This window comes from Opisthocomus hoazin, unplaced genomic scaffold, assembly GCF_030867145.1.
Source record: "Opisthocomus hoazin isolate bOpiHoa1 unplaced genomic scaffold, bOpiHoa1.hap1 HAP1_SCAFFOLD_352, whole genome shotgun sequence".
Classification (NCBI taxonomy): domain Eukaryota; kingdom Metazoa; phylum Chordata; class Aves; order Opisthocomiformes; family Opisthocomidae; genus Opisthocomus; species Opisthocomus hoazin.
Genome location: NW_027448752.1, coordinates 7,864 through 30,073, shown reverse-complemented (window position 1 = coordinate 30,073; position 22,210 = coordinate 7,864). Strand labels below are relative to the sequence as shown.

General features: G+C 65.7%; 1 protein-coding gene across 1 annotated transcript; it reads right to left on the bottom strand.

Annotated features, from left to right (window-relative positions):
• Positions 1–4,929: 4,929 nt before the first annotated feature.
• LOC142359258 (uncharacterized) lies at positions 4,930–22,210 on the bottom strand. Its single transcript, XM_075411961.1, has 9 exons — positions 22,185–22,210; positions 21,628–21,741; positions 20,734–20,843; positions 18,074–18,183; positions 17,212–17,402; positions 14,391–14,500; positions 8,337–8,446; positions 5,685–5,794; positions 4,930–5,016 (listed from the first exon to the last, which is right to left on the bottom strand). Exons 2-8 carry the CDS (start codon positions 21,702–21,704, stop codon positions 5,726–5,728), a joined length of 777 nt encoding a protein of 258 aa, XP_075268076.1. The 5' UTR covers positions 21,705–21,741; positions 22,185–22,210; the 3' UTR covers positions 4,930–5,016; positions 5,685–5,725.

Sequence of the window (22,210 nt, the reverse complement as noted above, 5' to 3'; positions counted from 1 at the left end):
CACAAGCCTGGAGCGGGCGCAGCCAACGGCATCCCCAGGGCACGAACGGACAAACGCGTCCTCAGCGCAGCCCCTGCCACACATAAACAAGCAGCGGCGACCGCGTTCAGGGAGGCCGAGGCAGCCCGCACCACGGGCCTTGGGGGAGGCCGGGCGCTCCGGGACACAGGCTTCAGGGGACGTGCTGCAGCTGGGGGCGGCTGCGCGGGGCGAGCGGGGCCGGGGGAGCACTGCCGACTTGGGGGGGGGGGGGGTGCCCGCCTCCTTCTCCCATTCCCTTCCGTCACCTCCCGCCTCTGGCCCCGGGGCTGCCCGCACCCGGCTCGCCTCCTGCAGCCTGCCGCAGCGGCCGGCTCCAAGCTTCCCGTCCCACCACCCTCGGGCAGCCACCACGCACCCCCGCACCCGCTGGAGGGGAGCCCGCGCCTCACCGCTGGCCTCTCTGCTCCCCCGCCGCCCCGGCACCGAACACCAGCCCGCCGCCATGCTGCTCCGCCGCACCGCGCATGCGCCACGAGCCGACGGCGCGCCGGAGGGGCCACACTCTGAGTCGAACGCCGGGCTGCAGTACCGCGTTGCGGCCAGGGGGCGGCGCCAGCGGGGGCGGCGCCAGCGGGGCCGGGGGCGGTGCCAGCGGGAGCGAAGGCGGTGCCAGCGGGGGCGGCGCCAGCGGGGGCGGGGGCGGCGCCGGCGGCGCCAGCGGGGGCGGGGGCGGCGCCAGCGGGGGCGGGGGCGGCGCCAGCGGGGGCGGGGGCGGTGCCAGCGGGGGCGGGGGCGGTGCCAGCGGGGGTGGGGGCGGCGCCGGCGGCGCCAGCGGGGGCGGGGGCGGCGCCAGCGGGGGCGGCGCCAGCGGGGGCGGGGGCGGTGCCAGCGGGGGCGGGGGCGGCGCCAGCGGGGGGCGGGGGCGGCGGCGGCGCCATCGGGGGCGGTGGCGGCGCCATCGGGGGCGGGGGCGGCGCCAGCGGGGGCGGGGGCGGCGCCAGCGGGGGCGGGGGCGGCGCCAGCGGGGGCGGTGCCAGCGGGGGCGGGGGCGGTGCCGGCGGCGCCAGCGGGGGCGGGGGCGGCGCCAGCGGGGGCGGCGCCAGCGGGGGGCGGGGGCGGCGCCAGCGGGGGCGGGGGCGGCGCCAGCGGGGGCGGGGGCGGCGCCAGCGGGGGCGGCGCCAGCGGGAGCGGGGGCGGCGCCAGCGGGGGCGGCGGCGGTGCCTGCGGGGGCGGGGGCGGCGCCTGCGGGGGCGGGGGCGGCGCCTGCGGGGGCGGGGGCGGAGCCGGCGGGGGCGGGGGCGGTGCCGGCGGGGGCGGGGGCGGCGCCGGCGGGGGCGGCGCCGGCGCCGGCGCCGGCGGGGGCGGGGGCGGCGCCGGCGGGGGCGGCTCCGGCTCCGCCTCCGAGCAGACCCCGACTCGCGGCTCCGACAGGGCGCCGCCCCCCCATCGCTCCTTGCCCCCGACACGGACCCCGCCCTCCCGGGGGCTTTTCCCCGGGACCCGCCGCTCCATCCAACCCCACCCCCATACCCCGCGCTCTCTTCTCCCTCGCTGCAGCCGCAACCCGGCTATGGCTCCGCTCCTCCTTCGGCTCGCATCGGGCCCGGCACGGCAGCACCGGGCCCTCTACCCGGCAGAGGGAGGGGCCGTCGCCATCAGCCCCGCTGCCCGCACCTGGGGCTCTTCCGGCCCCGGCCCACGGCTGGAGCCCACGATGCCGTCATTGGGCAAACACAAAGACTCTCTGAAGCCCTTTGGGCACTTCAGCAAGCAGGCAGGCGTTCCTTATTGCAGCGCCGGACACACAGGGCACGGCTCCTCCCAGCGCGCAAAGCACCTGCGCCACTCGAGCGGCAGTACCGAACTTTGCTCACCGGGTGGCAGCAGCGAGCTCTTGGACACGGCGCCACCGCGCATTGGCGCCGCCCGAGCCGCAGTACCGAACTTTGCTCACCGGGTGGCAGCAGCGAGCCCTTGGACACGGCGCCACCCGAGCCGCAGTACCGAACTTTGCTCACCGGGTGGCAGCAGCGATCGTACCGGCCCCTCCACGGCCACCCGCGCCACGGCAGCACCGGCCCCTCCACGGCCACCCGCGCCACGGCAGCACCGGGCCCTCCACGGCCACCCGCGCCACGGCAGCACCGGGCCCTCCACCGGCACAGGGAGGGGCCATCGCCATCAGCCCCGCTGCCCGCACCTGGGGCTCCCCCGGCCCCGGCCCACGGCTGGACCCCGGCAGGAACAGGGGGCCGTCGCCCCAGCCCCACAGCCCGTCCCCTCCTCCCCTGGCCTCTGGCGCAGCCCCTCGTCCCGTGCAAACCAAGCACAAACGCAGCCGCCAGGGCAAAAGGGACCGCAGGTCTTTACTCAGTCACGCACCCAGCCAGTCCCGGGAGCCGCTCTGCTCCGGGGCTCGGGGCCCCCGACGCTCCCTCTGCCCCTCCGACACCTCGGCACTCCTTCCCGCAGCTGCGCCCGTTGATCCAGCGGCGAACAGTCCGTCCGTCGCCTCCCGGAGCGACGCGCTGCTCGGCAGAGGCTGCCAAAAATGAGGAGCAGGGTGCAGGCCACTACAAGAGAGGAGAAAAGTGACAGGTGGCTGGACAGCGGCGGTGGAACGAGAAAGCACCAAGCAGGGAAAGGGACGGCGAGAGAAGGACGGGGACAGGCAGTCCCACAGAGACGGAGAAAGAAGCAGCAGCAAGAGAGCAAGAGCGGCAGCAGAAAGAAGAAGAGGGAGCAGGACACAGACCGAAAATGAAGAACGGGGAGCAGGAAGGAGATGCAAAAAAAAACCCTGCAGCATGACAGAGGAAAAAAGAATAGCGGCAGGGACCTGGACAAAGAGAGATGAGGAAATAGAATAGAATAGACATGGAGAAAGCAGTAGATCTGTGACGTGCTACGGAGCCGAGAAGGAAGGCCTCGAATCAAGGGACGAGGAGCCAGACAGAGAGCACCAAAGACAGCAAAAGTACTGACAGGCTACAGAGTAGGAGGAAAGCAAAACTAGTAACCGGGAGCTGAACAGAAAGAGGGGAAGAAGGAAAAAAATGCCACGGGCTGCAGGGCAGAAAGAGGGAGGACCTAAAAGATGGGGACAAGTCAGAGACAGATGGAGAAAGAAGGTACACAAGAGCAGGAAAAAAAAATAATCGTAGCAGTGGGGGAAAGAGAGGGAGCCGGGGAGGGCCCAGGATGCAGAAGAGGGGTGACAGGGCCCCGAGGGCCCACGACTCACCGCAGCTCTCACTCTCGGTGCTGCCGGGAGACTTTGACACTTCAGATGTTTCTCTCCCCTTCTCTCTTCCCTTCTTCTTCCGCAACTCCAATCGTTTGGCTCTCCTGCACCTGAGAGAAAATGCATGTGGCTGTCTTAGAGCTCATACGAGACGTGGCTTCCTAGGCAAGAAGCCTCAGGAACAGGACAGAGAAAAAGAGAGAATATGATGAGTGGGAAGCAGAACACACGGATCGAGAGAGAACTTGAATCAGAGGAGTAAACAAGGCAGGAAAGAGAGATAAAGACAGGGAAGAAGCCACAAAAAAGGGCCTTTCTGGCCTCTACTCGCACCCCCCGGCCTCCTTTTTTTTCTGGCCTCTACTCTCGCCCCCAGCCTCCCACCCCTCTGCAGCCTCCCACCCCTTTCCGGCCTCCCTTTTTTTCTGGCCTCTACTCTCGCCCCCGGCCTCCCACCCCTCTGCAGCCTCCCACCCCTTTCCGGCCTCCTTTTTTTTCCTGGCCTCTACTCCCGCCTCCTCCAGCGGGGGCGGGGGCGGCGCCAGCGGGGGCGGGGGCGGCGCCAGCGGGGGCGGGGGCGGCGCCAGCGGGGGCGGGGGCGGCGCCAGCGGGGGCGGGGGCGGCGCCAGCGGGGGCGGGGGCGGCGCCAGCGGGGGCGGGGGCGGTGCCAGCGGGGGCGGGGGCGGCGCCAGCGGGGGCGGGGGCGGCGCCAGCGGGGGCGGGCGGCGGTGCCAGCGGGGGCGGGGGCGGCGCCAGCGGGGGCGGGGGCGGCGCCCATAGCCGGCTCCGGCTCCGAGCAGACCCCGACTCGCGGCTCCGACACGGCGACGCACCCCCCATCGCTCCTTGCCCCCGACACGGACCCCGCCCTCCCGGGGGCTTTTCCCCGGGACCCGCCGCTCCATCCAACCCCCCCCCCCATACCTCGCGCTCACCTTCTCCCTCGCTGCAGCCGCAACCCGGCTATGGCTCCGCTCCTCCTTCGGCTCGCATCGGGCCCGGCACGGCAGCACCGGGCCCTCTACCGGCAGAGGGAGGGGCCGTCGCCATCAGCCCCGCTGCCCCCGCACCTGGGGCTCTTCCGGCCCCGGCCCACGGCTGGAGCCCACGATGCCGTCATTGGGCAAACACAAAGACTCTCTGAAGCCCTTTGGGCACTTCAGCAAGCAGGCAGGCGTTCCTTATTGCAGCGCCGGACACACAGGGCACGGCTCCTCCCAGCGCGCAAAGCACCTGCGCCACTCGAGCCGCAGTACCGAACTTTGCTCACCGGGTGGCAGCAGCGATCGTACCGGCCCCTCCACGGCCACCCGCGCCACGGCAGCACCGGCCCCTCCACGGCCACCCGCGCCACGGCAGCACCGGGCCCTCCACCGGCACAGGGAGCGGCCGTCGCCATCAGCCCCGCTGCCCGCACCTGGGGCTCCCCCGGCCCCGGCCCACGGATGGACCCCGGCAGGAAGAGGGGGCCGTCGCCCCAGCCCCACAGCCCGTCCCCTCCTCCCCTGGCCTCTGGCGCAGCCCCTCGTCCCGTGCAAACCAAGCACAAACGCAGCCGCCAGGGCAAAAGGGACCGCAGGTCTTTACTCAGTCACGCACCCAGCCACTCCCGGGAGCCGCTCTGCTCCGGGGCTCGGGGCCCCCGACGCTCCCTCTGCCCCTCCGACACCTCGGCACTCCTTCCCGCAGCTGCGCCCGTTGATCCAGCGGCGAACAGTCCGTCCGTCGCCTCCCGGAGCGACGCGCTGCTCGGCAGAGGCTGCCAAAAATGAGGAGCAGGGTGCAGGCCACTACAAGAGAGGAGAAAAGTGACAGGTGGCTGGACAGCGGCGGTGGAACGAGAAAGCACCAAGCAGGGAAAGGGACGGCGAGAGAAGGACGGGGACAGGCAGTCCCACAGAGACGGAGAAAGAAGCAGCAGCAAGAGAGCAAGAGCGGCAGCAGAAAGAAGAAGAGGGAGCAGGACACAGACCGAAAATGAAGAACGGGGAGCAGGAAGGAGATGCAAAAAAAACCCCTGCAGCATGACAGAGGAAAAAAGAATAGCGGCAGGGACCTGGACAAAGAGAGATGAGGAAATAGAATAGAATAGACATGGAGAAAGCAGTAGATCTGTGACGTGCTACGGAGCCGAGAAGGAAGGCCTCGAATCAAGGGACGAGGAGGCAGACAGAGAGCACCAAAGACAGCAAAAGTACTGACAGGCTACAGAGTAGGAGGAAAGCAAAACTAGTAACCGGAGCTGAACAGAAAGAGGGGAAGAAGGAAAAAAATGCCACGGGCTGCAGGGCAGAAAGAGGGAGGACCTAAAAGATGGGGACAAGTCAGAGACAGATGGAGAAAGAAGGTACACAAGAGCAGGAAAAAAAATAATCGTAGCAGTGGGGGAAAGAGAGGGAGCCGGGGAGGGCCCAGGATGCAGAAGAGGGGTGACAGGGCCCGAGGGCCCACGACTCACCGCAGCTCTCACTCTCGGTGCTGCCGGGAGACTTTGACACTTCAGATGTTTCTCTCCCCTTCTCTCTTCCCTTCTTCTTCCGCAACTCCAATCGTTTGGCTCTCCTGCACCTGAGAGAAAATGCATGTGGCTGTCTTAGAGCTCATACGAGACGTGGCTTCCTAGACAAGAAGCCTCAGGAACAGGACAGAGAAAAAGAGAGAATATGATGAGTGGAAAGCAGAACACACGGATCGAGAGAGAACTTGAATCAGAGGAGTAAACAAGGCAGGAAAGAGAGATAAAGACAGGGAAGAAGCCACAAAAAAGGGCCTTTCTGGCCTCTACTCGCACCCCCGGCCTCCTTTTTTTTCTGGCCTCTACTCTCGCCCCCAGCCTCCCACCCCTCTGCAGCCTCCCACCCCTTTCCGGCCTCCCTTTTTTTCTGGCCTCTACTCTCGCCCCCGGCCTCCCACCCCTCTGCAGCCTCCCACCCCTTCCGGCCTCCTTTTTTTCCTGGCCTCTACTCCCCCCTCCTCGCACCCCCCCCCCCCGCCTCCCACCCCTCGATAGCCTCCTAACTCCCTTTTTGCTGGCCTCTACTTAATTCAGCTTCCCACCCCTCTGCAACCTCCTACCTCTTTCCAGCCTCCACTCCGCCCCCCCCAGCTTCCCACCCTTTTTCAGCCTCCCACCACCGTCCCACGCAGTGCAGGACACACTGACAGAGAGAGAAAAAGGACAGGCAACAGGAAGAAACGTACTAAGAAACAAAGAAAGGGTCAGACGAAGAAGGGGGTGGGTGGTCAGGGTTGGAATCCCAACACAAACCAGCAAGGGGATAGAGGACAGACAGAGAGGAAGACAAGAACGGGCCGGGAAGCAGGAAGAGAAGGAGAGAAAGGCAAAAAGGGAGAGCCGGCTGCACAGGCAGGTACAGCAAGAAACGACCGGACAGGCAGCAGGATCGAGAGAGAGAGACAGAAAAACTGGGGACAGGAAGCAGGACAGAGGGACGGCGAGAGGAAACAAGGGCCAGGGAGCAGGACAGCGGTGGAAAAAGAGGCACTGGGGCAGTAGGACAGAAAGAGAAGGAAGAAAGGCCAGAACAAGGACGGGGAATAACAGCAAAGGGAAAGAGAAGGACAAGGAGCGGGACAGATTGTCAGAGAAAGACAGGGACAGGGAGCGGGACAAGGTGATGCTGAGAGAGAAAAAGGGGACAAGGAGGCAGGACAAAGTGAAAGACAGGCACAAGTAAGAGACGGGGGAGCAGGACAGAGACGGAGGGGGAAAAGCCTCAGCTGGGCAGCAGGAGACAGAGGCGGAGAAGGGAAAAAACAGCACCGGGCTGAGGGACCCTGAGGGAGGAATTAAAAACAAACACAGGGAGCAGGACAAAACGACAGAGAGAGAGAAAAGGGACAGAGCAGGACAGCGTTGGGGGAGAAATGCGACCGTGACGGGCAGCGGGAGAGAGGTATGGAGAAAGAAAAAAATACCGAGGAAGAGAGAAAGGAAACAAGGGACAGCGAGCTGCACAGGGGGATCGAGAAAGAAAGGATGGGAGAGGGAATGGCGCAGAGAGAGAAAGGCAGAAAAAACAGCAAGAGGAAGCAGGGCAAAAGGACAGCAAGAGGAAAAAGGAAAGGGACAGGGAGCTGGACAGAGATGGGAAAAAAAGCAGCGGGGACACACGAAAAGAGACAGAAAGAGAAGGGCACAAAAGGATAGATGAGGACAGCGGCAGGATGGAGACGCAGAACAAAACCTGGGACGGTCAACCTGGGTGGGCGGGGAGCGGGTCAGAGAGCCGGAGAAAGGAAAAACTCTGCTGTGGAGCAGCCGAGGGGGACGGAGAAAGAAAGACAGGGACGGGGAGCAGGGCAGAGAAACGGAGAGAGAAAATAAGCGATGGGGAGCAGGGCAGAGCACTAGGAAGAGGAAAATAAGACAAGGGAGAAGACCGAGAAGCTCAGAGAGAAAGAAGGGTCGAAAGGAAACGCCAGAGAGGTAGAGAAATCAAGAAATACAGGGACGAGGAGCCTTGCAGAGACGGAGCACGAAAATGTAGGGCCGGTGAGCGCGAAAGAGGGAGAGAGAGACGGGGGCAGGGGGAGGAGATGAAGAAGAAAGGAGAGATAAAGATGGCAACGGAGCGCAGGGGACACAGACAGAGAGAGAAAAAGGACAGTGAACAGGAAAAAAGGGACCGAGAAACAAAGAAAGGGTCAGATCTAGACAAAGAGACCAAGAAAGGGGCGGGGGGCGTGTGTGCAGGGAAACCCCAAAACAAACCAGCAAGGGGCTAGAGAGACAGAGAGGGAGAGAAAGAGAAGAAAGGGCCATGAAGCAGGACAGAGAAGGAGAGAAAGGCAAAAAGGGAGAGCAAAAAGAGAGCCGGCTGGACAGGGAGGTACAGTAAGAAACGACCGGACAGCCAGCAGGACAGAGAAATAGAGACAGGGAGCCGGCTAGAGAAATTCTGAAGGGAGAAAAAGAGGGAGAGGGAGCAGAACACACACGCAGACAGAAGACGGGAGGTACAGGGAAAGGAAAACAAAAGGAAAAAGAAAAAAAAAAAAATCACAGCAGCGTGGGAGAGAGAAGGATCCAGGGGACAGCTCGGGACACAGAAGAGGGGCGACAGGGCCCCGAGGGCCCGCCACTCACCGCAGCTCTCGCTCTCCGCGCTCCCGGGAGACTCTGCCGCTTCAGACGCTTCTCCGTCCTGCTCTCCTCCATTCCTCTTCCGTAACTCCGGTCGCTTGGCTGTCCCCCACCTAAGACAAAACGTCCATGTCTCGCAGCTCTTACGAGACAAGGCTCCCTACGCACGCAGCCGCACTCGCCGCGCTCCACAACCGGAACATGCTGCTGCTGGTGACACATACAGACCCTGCGGGGCACGCTGGCGGCCTGGCCTGCTGCGGGCTACCAAGACGGAGCCTTCCTCACCCGCCAGCGCCAGGCAGCTGCCAGCCAGGTGGCCTTCCATTTCTTCTTCTTCTTCTTCAGCCTTCTCGGGACTCTCCAGCTTCAGCCGCGCCACCTCCTGCCCGCAGCCACTCAGCGCTCCGCCTCTCCCTTTTCGCCCCCCACGCCGCCAGCACAGCGAGGCCCGGCACACGCAGCCCACACAAGCCTGGAGCGGGCGCAGCCAACGGCATCCCCAGGGCACGAACGGACAAACGCGTCCTCAGCGCAGCCCCTGCCACACATAAACAAGCAGCGGCGACCGCGTTCAGGAGGCCGAGGCAGCCCGCACCACGGGCCTTGGGGGAGGCCGGGCGCTCCGGGACACAGGCTTCAGGGGACGTGAGGCAGCTGGGGGCGGCTGCGCGGGGCGAGCGGGGCCGGGGGAGCACTGCCGACTTGGGGGGGGGGGGGGGGTGCCCGCCTCCTTCTCCCATTCCCTTCCGTCACCTCCCGCCTCTGGCCCCGGGGCTGCCCGCACCCGGCTCGCCTCCTGCAGCCTGCCGCAGCGGCCGGCTCCAAGCTTCCCGTCCCACCACCCTCGGGCAGCCACCACGCACCCCCGCACCCGCTGGAGGGGAGCCCGCGCCTCACCGCTGGCCTCTCTGCTCCCCCGCCGCCCCGGCACCGAACACCAGCCCGCCGCCATGCTGCTCCGCCGCACCGCGCATGCGCCACGAGCCGACGGCGCGCCGGAGGGGCCACACTCTGAGCCGAACGCCGGGCTGCAGTACCGCGTTGCGGCCAGGGGGCGGCGGGGGCGGGGGCGGCGCCAGCGGGGCCGGGGGCGGTGCCAGCGGGGGCGGGGGCGGCGCCAGCGGGGGCGGGGGGCGGCGAAAGCGGGGGCGGGGGCGGTGCCAGCGGGGGCGGGGGCGGTGCCGGCGGCGCCAGCGGGGGCGGGGGCGGCGCCAGCGGGGGCGAGGGCGGCGCCAGCGGGGGCGGGGGCGGCGCCAGCGGGGGCGGGGGCGGCGCCAGCGGGGGCGGGGGCGGCGCCAGCGGGGGCGGGGGCGGCGCCAGCGGGGGCGGGGGCGGCGCCAGCGGGGGCGGAGCCAGCGGGGGCGGGGGCGGCGCCAGCGGGGGCGGGGGCGGCGCCAGCGGGGGCGGCGCCAGCGGGGGCGGGGGCGGTGCCAGCGGGGGCGGCGGCGGTGCCTGCGGGGGCGGGGGCGGCGCCGGCGGGGGCGGCGCCGGCGGTGCCTGCGGGGGCGGGGGCGGCGCCGGCGGGGGCGGCGCCGGCGGGGGCGGGGGCGGAGCCGGCGGGGGCGGGGGCGGCGCCGGCTCCGCCTCCGAGCAGACCCCGACTCGCGGCTCCGACACGGCGCCGCACCCCCATCGCTCCTTGCCCCCGACACGGACCCCGCCCTCCCGGGGGCTTTTCCCCGGGACCCGCCGCTCCATCCAACCCCACCCCCATACCCCGCGCTCACCTTCTCCCTCGCTGCAGCCGCAACCCGGCTATGGCTCCGCTCCTCCTTCGTCTCGCATCGGGCCCGGCACGGCAGCACCGGGCCCTCTACCGGCAGAGGGAGGGGCCGTCGCCATCAGCCCCGCTGCCCGCACCTGGGGCTCTTCCGGCCCCGGCCCACGGCTGGAGCCCACGATGCCGTCATTGGGCAAACACAAAGACTCTCTGAAGCCCTTTGGGCACTTCAGCAAGCAGGCAGGCGTTCCTTATTGCAGCGCCGGACACACAGGGCACGGCTCCTCCCAGCGCGCAAAGCACCTGCGCCACTCGAGCGGCAGTACCGAACTTTGCTCACCGGGTGGCAGCAGCGAGCTCTTGGACACGGCGCCACCGCGCATTGGCGCCGCCCGAGCCGCAGTACCGAACTTTGCTCACCGGGTGGCAGCAGCGAGCCCTTGGACACGGCGCCACCCGAGCCGCAGTACCGAACTTTGCTCACCGGGTGGCAGCAGCGATCGTACCGGCCCCTCCACGGCCACCCGCGCCACGGCAGCACCGGCCCCTCCACGGCCACCCGCGCCACGGCAGCACCGGGCCCTCCACCGGCACAGGGAGCGGCCGTCGCCATCAGCCCCGCTGCCCGCACCTGGGGCTCCCCCGGCCCCGGCCCACGGCTGGACCCCGGCAGGAACAGGGGGCCGTCGCCCCAGCCCCACAGCCCGTCCCCTTCTCCCCTGGCCTCTGGCGCAGCCCCTCGTCCCGTGCAAACCAAGCACAAACGCAGCCGCCAGGGCAAAAGGGACCGCAGGTCTTTACTCAGTCACGCACCCAGCCAGTCCCGGGAGCCGCTCTGCTCCGGGGCTCGGGGCCCCCGACGCTCCCTCTGCCCCTCCGACACCTCGGCACTCCTTCCCGCAGCTGCGCCCGTTGATTCAGCGGCGAACAGTCCGTCCGTCGCCTCCCGGAGCGACGCGCTGCTCGGCAGAGGCTGCCAAAAATGAGGAGCAGGGTGCAGGCCACTACAAGAGAGGAGAAAAGTGACAGGTGGCTGGACAGCGGCGGTGGAACGAGAAAGCACCAAGCAGGGAAAGGGACGGCGAGAGAAGGACGGGGACAGGCAGTCCCACAGAGACGGAGAAAGAAGCAGCAGCAAGAGAGCAAGAGCGGCAGCAGAAAGAAGAAGAGGGAGCAGGACATAGACCGAAAATGAAGAACGGGGAGCAGGAAGGAGATGCAAAAAAAAAAACCCTGCAGCATGACAGAGGAAAAAAGAATAGCGGCAGGGACCTGGACAAAGAGAGATGAGGAAATAGAATAGAATAGACATGGAGAAAGCAGTAGATCTGTGACGTGCTACGGAGCCGAGAAGGAAGGCCTCGAATCAAGGGACGAGGAGGCAGACAGAGAGCACCAAAGACAGCAAAAGTACTGACAGGCTACAGAGTAGGAGGAAAGCAAAACTAGTAACCGGGAGCTGAACAGAAAGAGGGGAAGAAGGAAAAAAATGCCACAGGCTGCAGGGCAGAAAGAGGGAGGACCTAAAAGATGGGGACAAGTCAGAGACAGATGGAGAAAGAAGGTACACAAGAGCAGGAAAAAAAAATAATCGTAGCAGTGGGGGAAAGAGAGGGAGCCGGGGAGGGCCCAGGATGCAGAAGAGGGGTGACAGGGCCCCGAGGGCCCACGACTCACCGCAGCTCTCACTCTCGGTGCTGCCGGGAGACTTTGACACTTCAGATGTTTCTCTCCCCTTCTCTCTTCCCTTCTTCTTCCGCAGCTCCAATCGTTTGGCTCTCCTGCACCTGAGAGAAAATGCATGTGGCTGTCTTAGAGCTCATACGAGACGTGGCTTCCTAGGCAAGAAGCCTCAGGAACAGGACAGAGAAAAAGAGAGAATATGATGAGTGGGAAGCAGAACACACGGATCGAGAGAGAATTTGAATCAGAGGAGTAAACAAGGCAGGAAAGCGAGATAAAGACAGGGAAGAAGCCACAAAAAAGGGCCTTTCTGGCCTCTACTCGCACCCCCCGGCCTCCTTTTTTTTCTGGCCTCTACTCTCGCCCCCAGCCTCCCACCCCTCTGCAGCCTCCCACCCCTTTCCGGCCTCCCTTTTTTTCTGGCCTCTACTCTCGCCCCCGGCCTCCCACCCCTCTGCAGCCTCCCACCCCTTTCCGGCCTCCTTTTTTTTCCTGGCCTCTACTCCCCCCTCCTCGCCCCCCCCCCCGCCTCCCACCCCTCGATAGCCTCCTAACTCCCTTTTTGCTGGCCTCTACTTAATTCAGCTTCCCACCCCTCTGCAACCTCCTACCTCTTTCCAGCCTCCACTCCGCCCCCCCAGCTTCCCACCCTTTTTCAGCCTCCCACCACCGTCCCACGCAGTGCAGGACACACTGACAGAGAGAGAAAAAGGACAGGCAACAGGAAGAAACGTACTAAGAAACAAAGAAAGGGTCAGACGAAGAAGGGGGTGGGTGGTCAGGGTTGGAATCCCAACACAAACCAGCAAGGGGATAGAGGACAGACAGAGAGGAAGACAAGAACGGGCCGGGAAGCAGGAAGAGAAGGAGAGAAAGGCAAAAAGGGAGAGCCGGCTGCACAGGCAGGTACAGCAAGAAACGACCGGACAGGCAGCAGGATCGAGAAAGAGAGACAGAAAAACTGGGGACAGGAAGCAGGACAGAGGGACGGCGAGAGGAAACAAGGGCCAGGGAGCAGGACAGCGGTGGAAAAAGAGGCACTGGGGCAGTAGGACAGAAAGAGAAGGAAGAAAGGCCAGAACAAGGACGGGGAATAACAGCAAAGGGAAAGAGAAGGACAAGGAGCGGGACAGATTGTCAGAGAAAGACAGGGACAGGGAGCGGGACAAGGTGATACTGAGAGAGAAAAAGGGGACAAGGAGGCAGGACAAAGTGAAAGACAGGCACAAGTAAGAGACGGGGGAGCAGGACAGAGACGGAGGGGGAAAAGCCTCAGCTGGGCAGCAGGAGACAGAGGCGGAGAAGGGAAAAAACAGCACCGGGCTGAGGGACCCTGAGGGAGGAATTAAAAAACAAACACAGGGAGCAGGACAAAACGACAGAGAGAGAGAAAAGGGACAGAGCAGGACAGCGTTGGGGGGAGAAATGCGACCGTGACGGGCAGCGGGAGAGAGGTATGGAGAAAGAAAAAAAATACCGAGGAAGAGAGAAAGGAAACAAGGGACAGCGAGCTGCACAGGGGGATCGAGAAAGAAAGGATGGGAGAGGGAATGGCGCAGAGAGAGAAAGGCAGAAAAAACAGCAAGAGGAAGCAGGGCAAAAGGACAGCAAGAGGAAAAAGGAAAGGGACAGGGAGCTGGACAGAGATGGGAAAAAAAGCAGCGGGGACACACGAAAAGAGACAGAAAGAGAAGGGCACAAAAGGATAGATGAGGACAGCGGCAGGATGGAGACGCAGAACAAAACCTGGGACGGTCAACCTGGGTGGGCGGGGAGCGGGTCAGAGAGCCGGAGAAAGGAAAAACTCTGCTGTGGAGCAGCAGAGGGGGACGGAGAAAGAAAGACAGGGACGGGGAGCAGGGCAGAGAAACGGAGAGAGAAAATAAGCGATGGGGAGCAGGGCAGAGCACTAGGAAGAGGAAAATAAGACAAGGGAGAAGACCGAGAAGCTCAGAGAGAAAGAAGGGTCGAAAGGAAACGCCAGAGAGGTAGAGAAATCAAGAAATACAGGGACGAGGAGCCTTGCAGAGACGGAGCACGAAAATGTAGGGCCGGTGAGCGCGAAAGAGGGAGAGAGAGACGGGGGCAGGGGGAGGAGATGAAGAAGAAAGGAGAGATAAAGATGGCAACGGAGCGCAGGGGACACAGACAGAGAGAGAAAAAGGACAGTGAACAGGAAAAAAGGGACCGAGAAACAAAGAAAGGGTCAGATCTAGACAAAGAGACCAAGAAAGGGGCGGGGGGCGTGTGTGCAGGGAAACCCCAAAACAAACCAGCAAGGGGCTAGAGAACAGAGAGGGAGAGAAAGAGAAGAAAGGGCCATGAAGCAGGACAGAGAAGGAGAGAAAGGCAAAAAGGGAGAGCAAAAAGAGAGCCGGCTGGACAGGGAGGTACAGTAAGAAACGACCGGACAGCCAGCAGGACAGAGAAATAGAGACAGGGAGCCGGCTAGAGAAATTCTGAAGGGAGAAAAAGAGGGAGAGGGAGCAGAACACACACACAGACAGAAGACGGGAGGTACAGGGAAAGGAAAACAAAAGGAAAAAGAAAAAAAAAAAAAAAAATCACAGCAGCGTGGGAGAGAGAAGGATCCAGGGGACAGCTCGGGACACAGAAGAGGGGCGACAGGGCCCCGAGGGCCCGCCACTCACCGCAGCTCTCGCTCTCCGCGCTCCCGGGAGACTCTGCCGCTTCAGACGCTTCTCCGTCCTGCTCTCCTCCATTCCTCTTCCGTAACTCCGGTCGCTTGGCTGTCCCCCACCTAAGACAAAACGTCCATGTCTCGCAGCTCTTACGAGACAAGGCTCCCTACGCACGCAGCTGCACTCGCGCGCTCCACAACCGGACCATGCTGCTGCTGGTGACACATACAGACCCTGCGGGGCACGCTGGCGGCCTGGCCTGCTGCGGGCTACCAAGACGGAGCCTTCCTCACCCGCAGCGCCAGGCAGCTGCCAGCCAGGTGGCCTTCCATTTCTTCTTCTTCTTCAGCCTTCTTGGGACTCTCCAGCTTCAGCCACGCCACCTCCTGTCCGCAGCCACTCAGCGCTCCGCCTCTCCCTTTTCGCCCCCACGCCGCCAGCACAGCGAGGCCCGGCACACGCAGCCCACACAAGCCTGGAGCGGGCGCAGCCAACGGCATCCCCAGGGCACGAACGGACAAACGCGTCCTCAGCGCAGCCCCTGCCACACATAAACAAGCAGCGGCGACCGCGTTCAGGGAGGCCGAGGCAGCCCGCACCACGGGCCTTGGGGGAGGCCGGGCGCTCCGGGACACAGGCTTCAGGGGACGTGCTGCAGCTGGGGGCGGCTGCGCGGGGCGAGCGGGGCCGGGGGAGCACTGCCGACTTGGGGGGGGGGGGGGTGCCCGCCTCCTTCTCCCATTCCCTTCCGTCACCTCCCGCCTCTGGCCCCGGGGCTGCCCGCACCCGGCTCGCCTCCTGCAGCCTGCCGCAGCGGCCGGCTCCAAGCTTCCCGTCCCACCACCCTCGGGCAGCCACCACGCACCCCCGCACCCGCTGGAGGGGAGCCCGCGCCTCACCGCTGGCCTCTCTGCTCCCCCGCCGCCCCGGCACCGAACACCAGCCCGCCGCCATGCTGCTCCGCCGCACCGCGCATGCGCCACGAGCCGACGGCGCGCCGGAGGGGCCACACTCTGAGTCGAACGCCGGGCTGCAGTACCGCGTTGCGGCCAGGGGGCGGCGCCAGCGGGGGCGGCGCCAGCGGGGCCGGGGGCGGTGCCAGCGGGAGCGAAGGCGGTGCCAGCGGGGGCGGCGCCAGCGGGGGCGGGGGCGGCGCCGGCGGCGCCAGCGGGGGCGGGGGCGGCGCCAGCGGGGGCGGGGGCGGCGCCAGCGGGGGCGGGGGCGGTGCCAGCGGGGGCGGGGGCGGTGCCAGCGGGGGCGGGGGCGGCGCCGGCGGCGCCAGCGGGGGCGGGGGCGGCGCCAGCGGGGGCGGCGCCAGCGGGGGCGGGGGCGGTGCCAGCGGGGGCGGGGGCGGCGCCAGCGGGGGCGGGGGCGGCGGCGGCGCCATCGGGGGCGGTGGCGGCGCCATCGGGGGCGGGGGCGGCGCCAGCGGGGGCGGGGGCGGCGCCAGCGGGGGCGGGGGCGGCGCCAGCGGGGGCGGTGCCAGCGGGGGCGGGGGCGGTGCCGGCGGCGCCAGCGGGGGCGGGGGCGGCGCCAGCGGGGGCGGCGCCAGCGGGGGCGGGGGCGGCGCCAGCGGGGGCGGGGGCGGCGCCAGCGGGGGCGGGGGCGGCGCCAGCGGGGGCGGCGCCAGCGGGAGCGGGGGCGGCGCCAGCGGGGGCGGCGGCGGTGCCTGCGGGGGCGGGGGCGGCGCCTGCGGGGGCGGGGGCGGCGCCTGCGGGGGCGGGGGCGGAGCCGGCGGGGGCGGGGGCGGTGCCGGCGGGGGCGGGGGCGGCGCCGGCGGGGGCGGCGCCGGCGCCGGCGCCGGCGGGGGCGGGGGCGGCGCCGGCGGGGGCGGCTCCGGCTCCGCCTCCGAGCAGACCCCGACTCGCGGCTCCGACACGGCGCCGCCCCCCCATCGCTCCTTGCCCCCGACACGGACCCCGCCCTCCCGGGGGCTTTTCCCCGGGACCCGCCGCTCCATCCAACCCCACCCCCATACCCCGCGCTCACCTTCTCCCTCGCTGCAGCCGCAACCCGGCTATGGCTCCGCTCCTCCTTCGGCTCGCATCGGGCCCGGCACGGCAGCACCGGGCCCTCTACCGGCAGAGGGAGGGGCCGTCGCCATCAGCCCCGCTGCCCGCACCTGGGGCTCTTCCGGCCCCGGCCCACGGCTGGAGCCCACGATGCCGTCATTGGGCAAACACAAAGACTCTCTGAAGCCCTTTGGGCACTTCAGCAAGCAGGCAGGCGTTCCTTATTGCAGCGCCGGACACACAGGGCACGGCTCCTCCCAGCGCGCAAAGCACCTGCGCCACTCGAGCGGCAGTACCGAACTTTGCTCACCGGGTGGCAGCAGCGAGCTCTTGGACACGGCGCCACCGCGCATTGGCGCCGCCCGAGCCGCAGTACCGAACTTTGCTCACCGGGTGGCAGCAGCGAGCCCTTGGACACGGCGCCACCCGAGCCGCAGTACCGAACTTTGCTCACCGGGTGGCAGCAGCGATCGTACCGGCCCCTCCACGGCCACCCGCGCCACGGCAGCACCGGCCCCTCCACGGCCACCCGCGCCACGGCAGCACCGGGCCCTCCACGGCCACCCGCGCCACGGCAGCACCGGGCCCTCCACCGGCACAGGGAGGGGCCATCGCCATCAGCCCCGCTGCCCGCACCTGGGGCTCCCCCGGCCCCGGCCCACGGCTGGACCCCGGCAGGAACAGGGGGCCGTCGCCCCAGCCCCACAGCCCGTCCCCTCCTCCCCTGGCCTCTGGCGCAGCCCCTCGTCCCGTGCAAACCAAGCACAAACGCAGCCGCCAGGGCAAAAGGGACCGCAGGTCTTTACTCAGTCACGCACCCAGCCAGTCCCGGGAGCCGCTCTGCTCCGGGGCTCGGGGCCCCCGACGCTCCCTCTGCCCCTCCGACACCTCGGCACTCCTTCCCGCAGCTGCGCCCGTTGATCCAGCGGCGAACAGTCCGTCCGTCGCCTCCCGGAGCGACGCGCTGCTCGGCAGAGGCTGCCAAAAATGAGGAGCAGGGTGCAGGCCACTACAAGAGAGGAGAAAAGTGACAGGTGGCTGGACAGCGGCGGTGGAACGAGAAAGCACCAAGCAGGGAAAGGGACGGCGAGAGAAGGACGGGGACAGGCAGTCCCACAGAGACGGAGAAAGAAGCAGCAGCAAGAGAGCAAGAGCGGCAGCAGAAAGAAGAAGAGGGAGCAGGACACAGACCGAAAATGAAGAACGGGGAGCAGGAAGGAGATGCAAAAAAAAACCCTGCAGCATGACAGAGGAAAAAAGAATAGCGGCAGGGACCTGGACAAAGAGAGATGAGGAAATAGAATAGAATAGACATGGAGAAAGCAGTAGATCTGTGACGTGCTACGGAGCCGAGAAGGAAGGCCTCGAATCAAGGGACGAGGAGCCAGACAGAGAGCACCAAAGACAGCAAAAGTACTGACAGGCTACAGAGTAGGAGGAAAGCAAAACTAGTAACCGGGAGCTGAACAGAAAGAGGGGAAGAAGGAAAAAAATGCCACGGGCTGCAGGGCAGAAAGAGGGAGGACCTAAAAGATGGGGACAAGTCAGAGACAGATGGAGAAAGAAGGTACACAAGAGCAGGAAAAAAAAATAATCGTAGCAGTGGGGGAAAGAGAGGGAGCCGGGGAGGGCCCAGGATGCAGAAGAGGGGTGACAGGGCCCCGAGGGCCCACGACTCACCGCAGCTCTCACTCTCGGTGCTGCCGGGAGACTTTGACACTTCAGATGTTTCTCTCCCCTTCTCTCTTCCCTTCTTCTTCCGCAGCTCCAATCGTTTGGCTCTCCTGCACCTGAGAGAAAATGCATGTGGCTGTCTTAGAGCTCATACGAGACGTGGCTTCCTAGGCAAGAAGCCTCAGGAACAGGACAGAGAAAAAGAGAGAATATGATGAGTGGGAAGCAGAACACACGGATCGAGAGAGAACTTGAATCAGAGGAGTAAACAAGGCAGGAAAGAGAGATAAAGACAGGGAAGAAGCCACAAAAAAGGGCCTTTCTGGCCTCTACTCGCACCCCCCGGCCTCCTTTTTTTTCTGGCCTCTACTCTCGCCCCCAGCCTCCCACCCCTCTGCAGCCTCCCACCCCTTTCCGGCCTCCCTTTTTTTCTGGCCTCTACTCTCGCCCCCGGCCTCCCACCCCTCTGCAGCCTCCCACCCCTTTCCGGCCTCCTTTTTTTTCCTGGCCTCTACTCCCCCCTCCTCGCCCCCCCCCCCCCCGCCTCCCACCCCTCGATAGCCTCCTAACTCCCTTTTTGCTGGCCTCTACTTAATTCAGCTTCCCACCCCTCTGCAACCTCCTACCTCTTTCCAGCCTCCACTCCGCCCCCCCAGCTTCCCACCCTTTTTCAGCCTCCCACCACCGTCCCACGCAGTGCAGGACACACTGACAGAGAGAGAAAAAGGACAGGCAACAGGAAGAAACGTACTAAGAAACAAAGAAAGGGTCAGACGAAGAAGGGGGTGGGTGGTCAGGGTTGGAATCCCAACACAAACCAGCAAGGGGATAGAGGACAGACAGAGAGGAAGACAAGAACGGGCCGGGAAGCAGGAAGAGAAGGAGAGAAAGGCAAAAAGGGAGAGCCGGCTGCACAGGCAGGTACAGCAAGAAACGACCGGACAGGCAGCAGGATCGAGAGAGAGAGACAGAAAAACTGGGGACAGGAAGCAGGACAGAGGGACGGCGAGAGGAAACAAGGGCCAGGGAGCAGGACAGCGGTGGAAAAAGAGGCACTGGGGCAGTAGGACAGAAAGAGAAGGAAGAAAGGCCAGAACAAGGACGGGGAATAACAGCAAAGGGAAAGAGAAGGACAAGGAGCGGGACAGATTGTCAGAGAAAGACAGGGACAGGGAGCGGGACAAGGTGATGCTGAGAGAGAAAAAGGGGACAAGGAGGCAGGACAAAGTGAAAGACAGGCACAAGTAAGAGACGGGGGAGCAGGACAGAGACGGAGGGGGAAAAGCCTCAGCTGGGCAGCAGGAGACAGAGGCGGAGAAGGGAAAAAACAGCACCGGGCTGAGGGACCCTGAGGGAGGAATTAAAAAACAAACACAGGGAGCAGGACAAAACGACAGAGAGAGAGAAAAGGGACAGAGCAGGACAGCGTTGGGGGGAGAAATGCGACCGTGACGGGCAGCGGGAGAGAGGTATGGAGAAAGAAAAAAAATACCGAGGAAGAGAGAAAGGAAACAAGGGACAGCGAGCTGCACAGGGGGATCGAGAAAGAAAGGATGGGAGAGGGAATGGCGCAGAGAGAGAAAGGCAGAAAAAACAGCAAGAGGAAGCAGGGCAAAAGGACAGCAAGAGGAAAAAGGAAAGGGACAGGGAGCTGGACAGAGATGGGAAAAAAAGCAGCGGGGACACACGAAAAGAGACAGAAAGAGAAGGGCACAAAAGGATAGATGAGGACAGCGGCAGGATGGAGACGCAGAACAAAACCTGGGACGGTCAACCTGGGTGGGCGGGGAGCGGGTCAGAGAGCCGGAGAAAGGAAAAACTCTGCTGTGGAGCAGCCGAGGGGGACGGAGAAAGAAAGACAGGGACGGGGAGCAGGGCAGAGAAACGGAGAGAGAAAATAAGCGATGGGGAGCAGGGCAGAGCACTAGGAAGAGGAAAATAAGACAAGGGAGAAGACCGAGAAGCTCAGAGAGAAAGAAGGGTCGAAAGGAAACGCCAGAGAGGTAGAGAAATCAAGAAATACAGGGACGAGGAGCCTTGCAGAGACGGAGCACGAAAATGTAGGGCCGGTGAGCGCGAAAGAGGGAGAGAGAGACGGGGGCAGGGGGAGGAGATGAAGAAGAAAGGAGAGATAAAGATGGCAACGGAGCGCAGGGGACACAGACAGAGAGAGAAAAAGGACAGTGAACAGGAAAAAAGGGACCGAGAAACAAAGAAAGGGTCAGATCTAGACAAAGAGACCAAGAAAGGGGCGGGGGGCGTGTGTGCAGGGAAACCCCAAAACAAACCAGCAAGGGGCTAGAGAACAGAGAGGGAGAGAAAGAGAAGAAAGGGCCATGAAGCAGGACAGAGAAGGAGAGAAAGGCAAAAAGGGAGAGCAAAAAGAGAGCCGGCTGGACAGGGAGGTACAGTAAGAAACGACCGGACAGCCAGCAGGACAGAGAAATAGAGACAGGGAGCCGGCTAGAGAAATTCTGAAGGGAGAAAAAGAGGGAGAGGGAGCAGAACACACACGCAGACAGAAGACGGGAGGTACAGGGAAAGGAAAACAAAAGGAAAAAGAAAAAAAAAAAAAAAAATCACAGCAGCGTGGGAGAGAGAAGGATCCAGGGGACAGCTCGGGACACAGAAGAGGGGCGACAGGGCCCCGAGGGCCCGCCACTCACCGCAGCTCTCGCTCTCCGCGCTCCCGGGAGACTCTGCCGCTTCAGACGCTTCTCCGTCCTGCTCTCCTCCATTCCTCTTCCGTAACTCCGGTCGCTTGGCTGTCCCCCACCTAAGACAAAACGTCCATGTCTCGCAGCTCTTACGAGACAAGGCTCCCTACGCACGCAGCTGCACTCGCGCGCTCCACAACCGGACCATGCTGCTGCTGGTGACACATACAGACCCTGCGGGGCACGCTGGCGGCCTGGCCTGCTGCGGGCTACCAAGACGGAGCCTTCCTCACCCGCAGCGCCAGGCAGCTGCCAGCCAGGTGGCCTTCCATTTCTTCTTCTTCTTCTTCAGCCTTCTCGGGACTCTCCAGCTTCAGCCACGCCACCTCCTGTCCGCAGCCACTCAGCGCTCCGCCTCTCCCTTTTCGCCCCCACGCCGCCAGCACAGCGAGGCCCGGCACACGCAGCCCACACAAGCCTGGAGCGGGCGCAGCCAACGGCATCCCCAGGGCACGAACGGACAAACGCGTCCTCAGCGCAGCCCCTGCCACACATAAACAAGCAGCGGCGACGGCGTTCAGGGAGGCCGAGGCAGCCCGCACCACGGGCCTTGGGGGAGGCCGGGCGCTCCGGGACACAGGCTTCAGGGGACGTGAGGCAGCTGGGGGCGGCTGCGCGGGGCGAGCGGGGCCGGGGGAGCACTGCCGACTTGGGGGGGGGGGGGGGTGCCCGCCTCCTTCTCCCATTCCCTTCCGTCACCTCCCGCCTCTGGCCCCGGGGCTGCCCGCACCCGGCTCGCCTCCTGCAGCCTGCCGCAGCGGCCGGCTCCAAGCTTCCCGTCCCACCACCCTCGGGCAGCCACCACGCACCCCCGCACCCGCTGGAGGGGAGCCCGCGCCTCACCGCTGGCCTCTCTGCTCCCCCGCCGCCCCGGCACCGAACACCAGCCCGCCGCCATGCTGCTCCGCCGCACCGCGCATGCGCCACGAGCCGACGGCGCGCCGGAGGGGCCACACTCTGAGCCGAACGCCGGGCTGCAGTACCGCGTTGCGGCCAGGGGGCGGCGGGGGCGGGGGCGGCGCCAGCGGGGCCGGGGGCGGTGCCAGCGGGGGCGGGGGCGGCGCCAGCGGGGGCGGGGGCGGCGAAAGCGGGGGCGGGGGCGGTGCCAGCGGGGGCGGGGGCGGTGCCGGCGGCGCCAGCGGGGGCGGGGGCGGCGCCAGCGGGGGCGGGGGCGGCGCCAGCGGGGGCGGGGGCGGCGCCAGCGGGGGCGGGGGCGGCGCCAGCGGGGGCGGGGGCGGCGCCCAGCGCCGGCTCCGGCTCCGAGCAGACCCCGACTCGCGGCTCCGACACGGCGCCGCACCCCCATCGCTCCTTGCCCCCGACACGGACCCCGCCCTCCCGGGGGCTTTTCCCCGGGACCCGCCGCTCCATCCAACCCCACCCCCATACCCCGCGCTCACCTTCTCCCTCGCTGCAGCCGCAACCC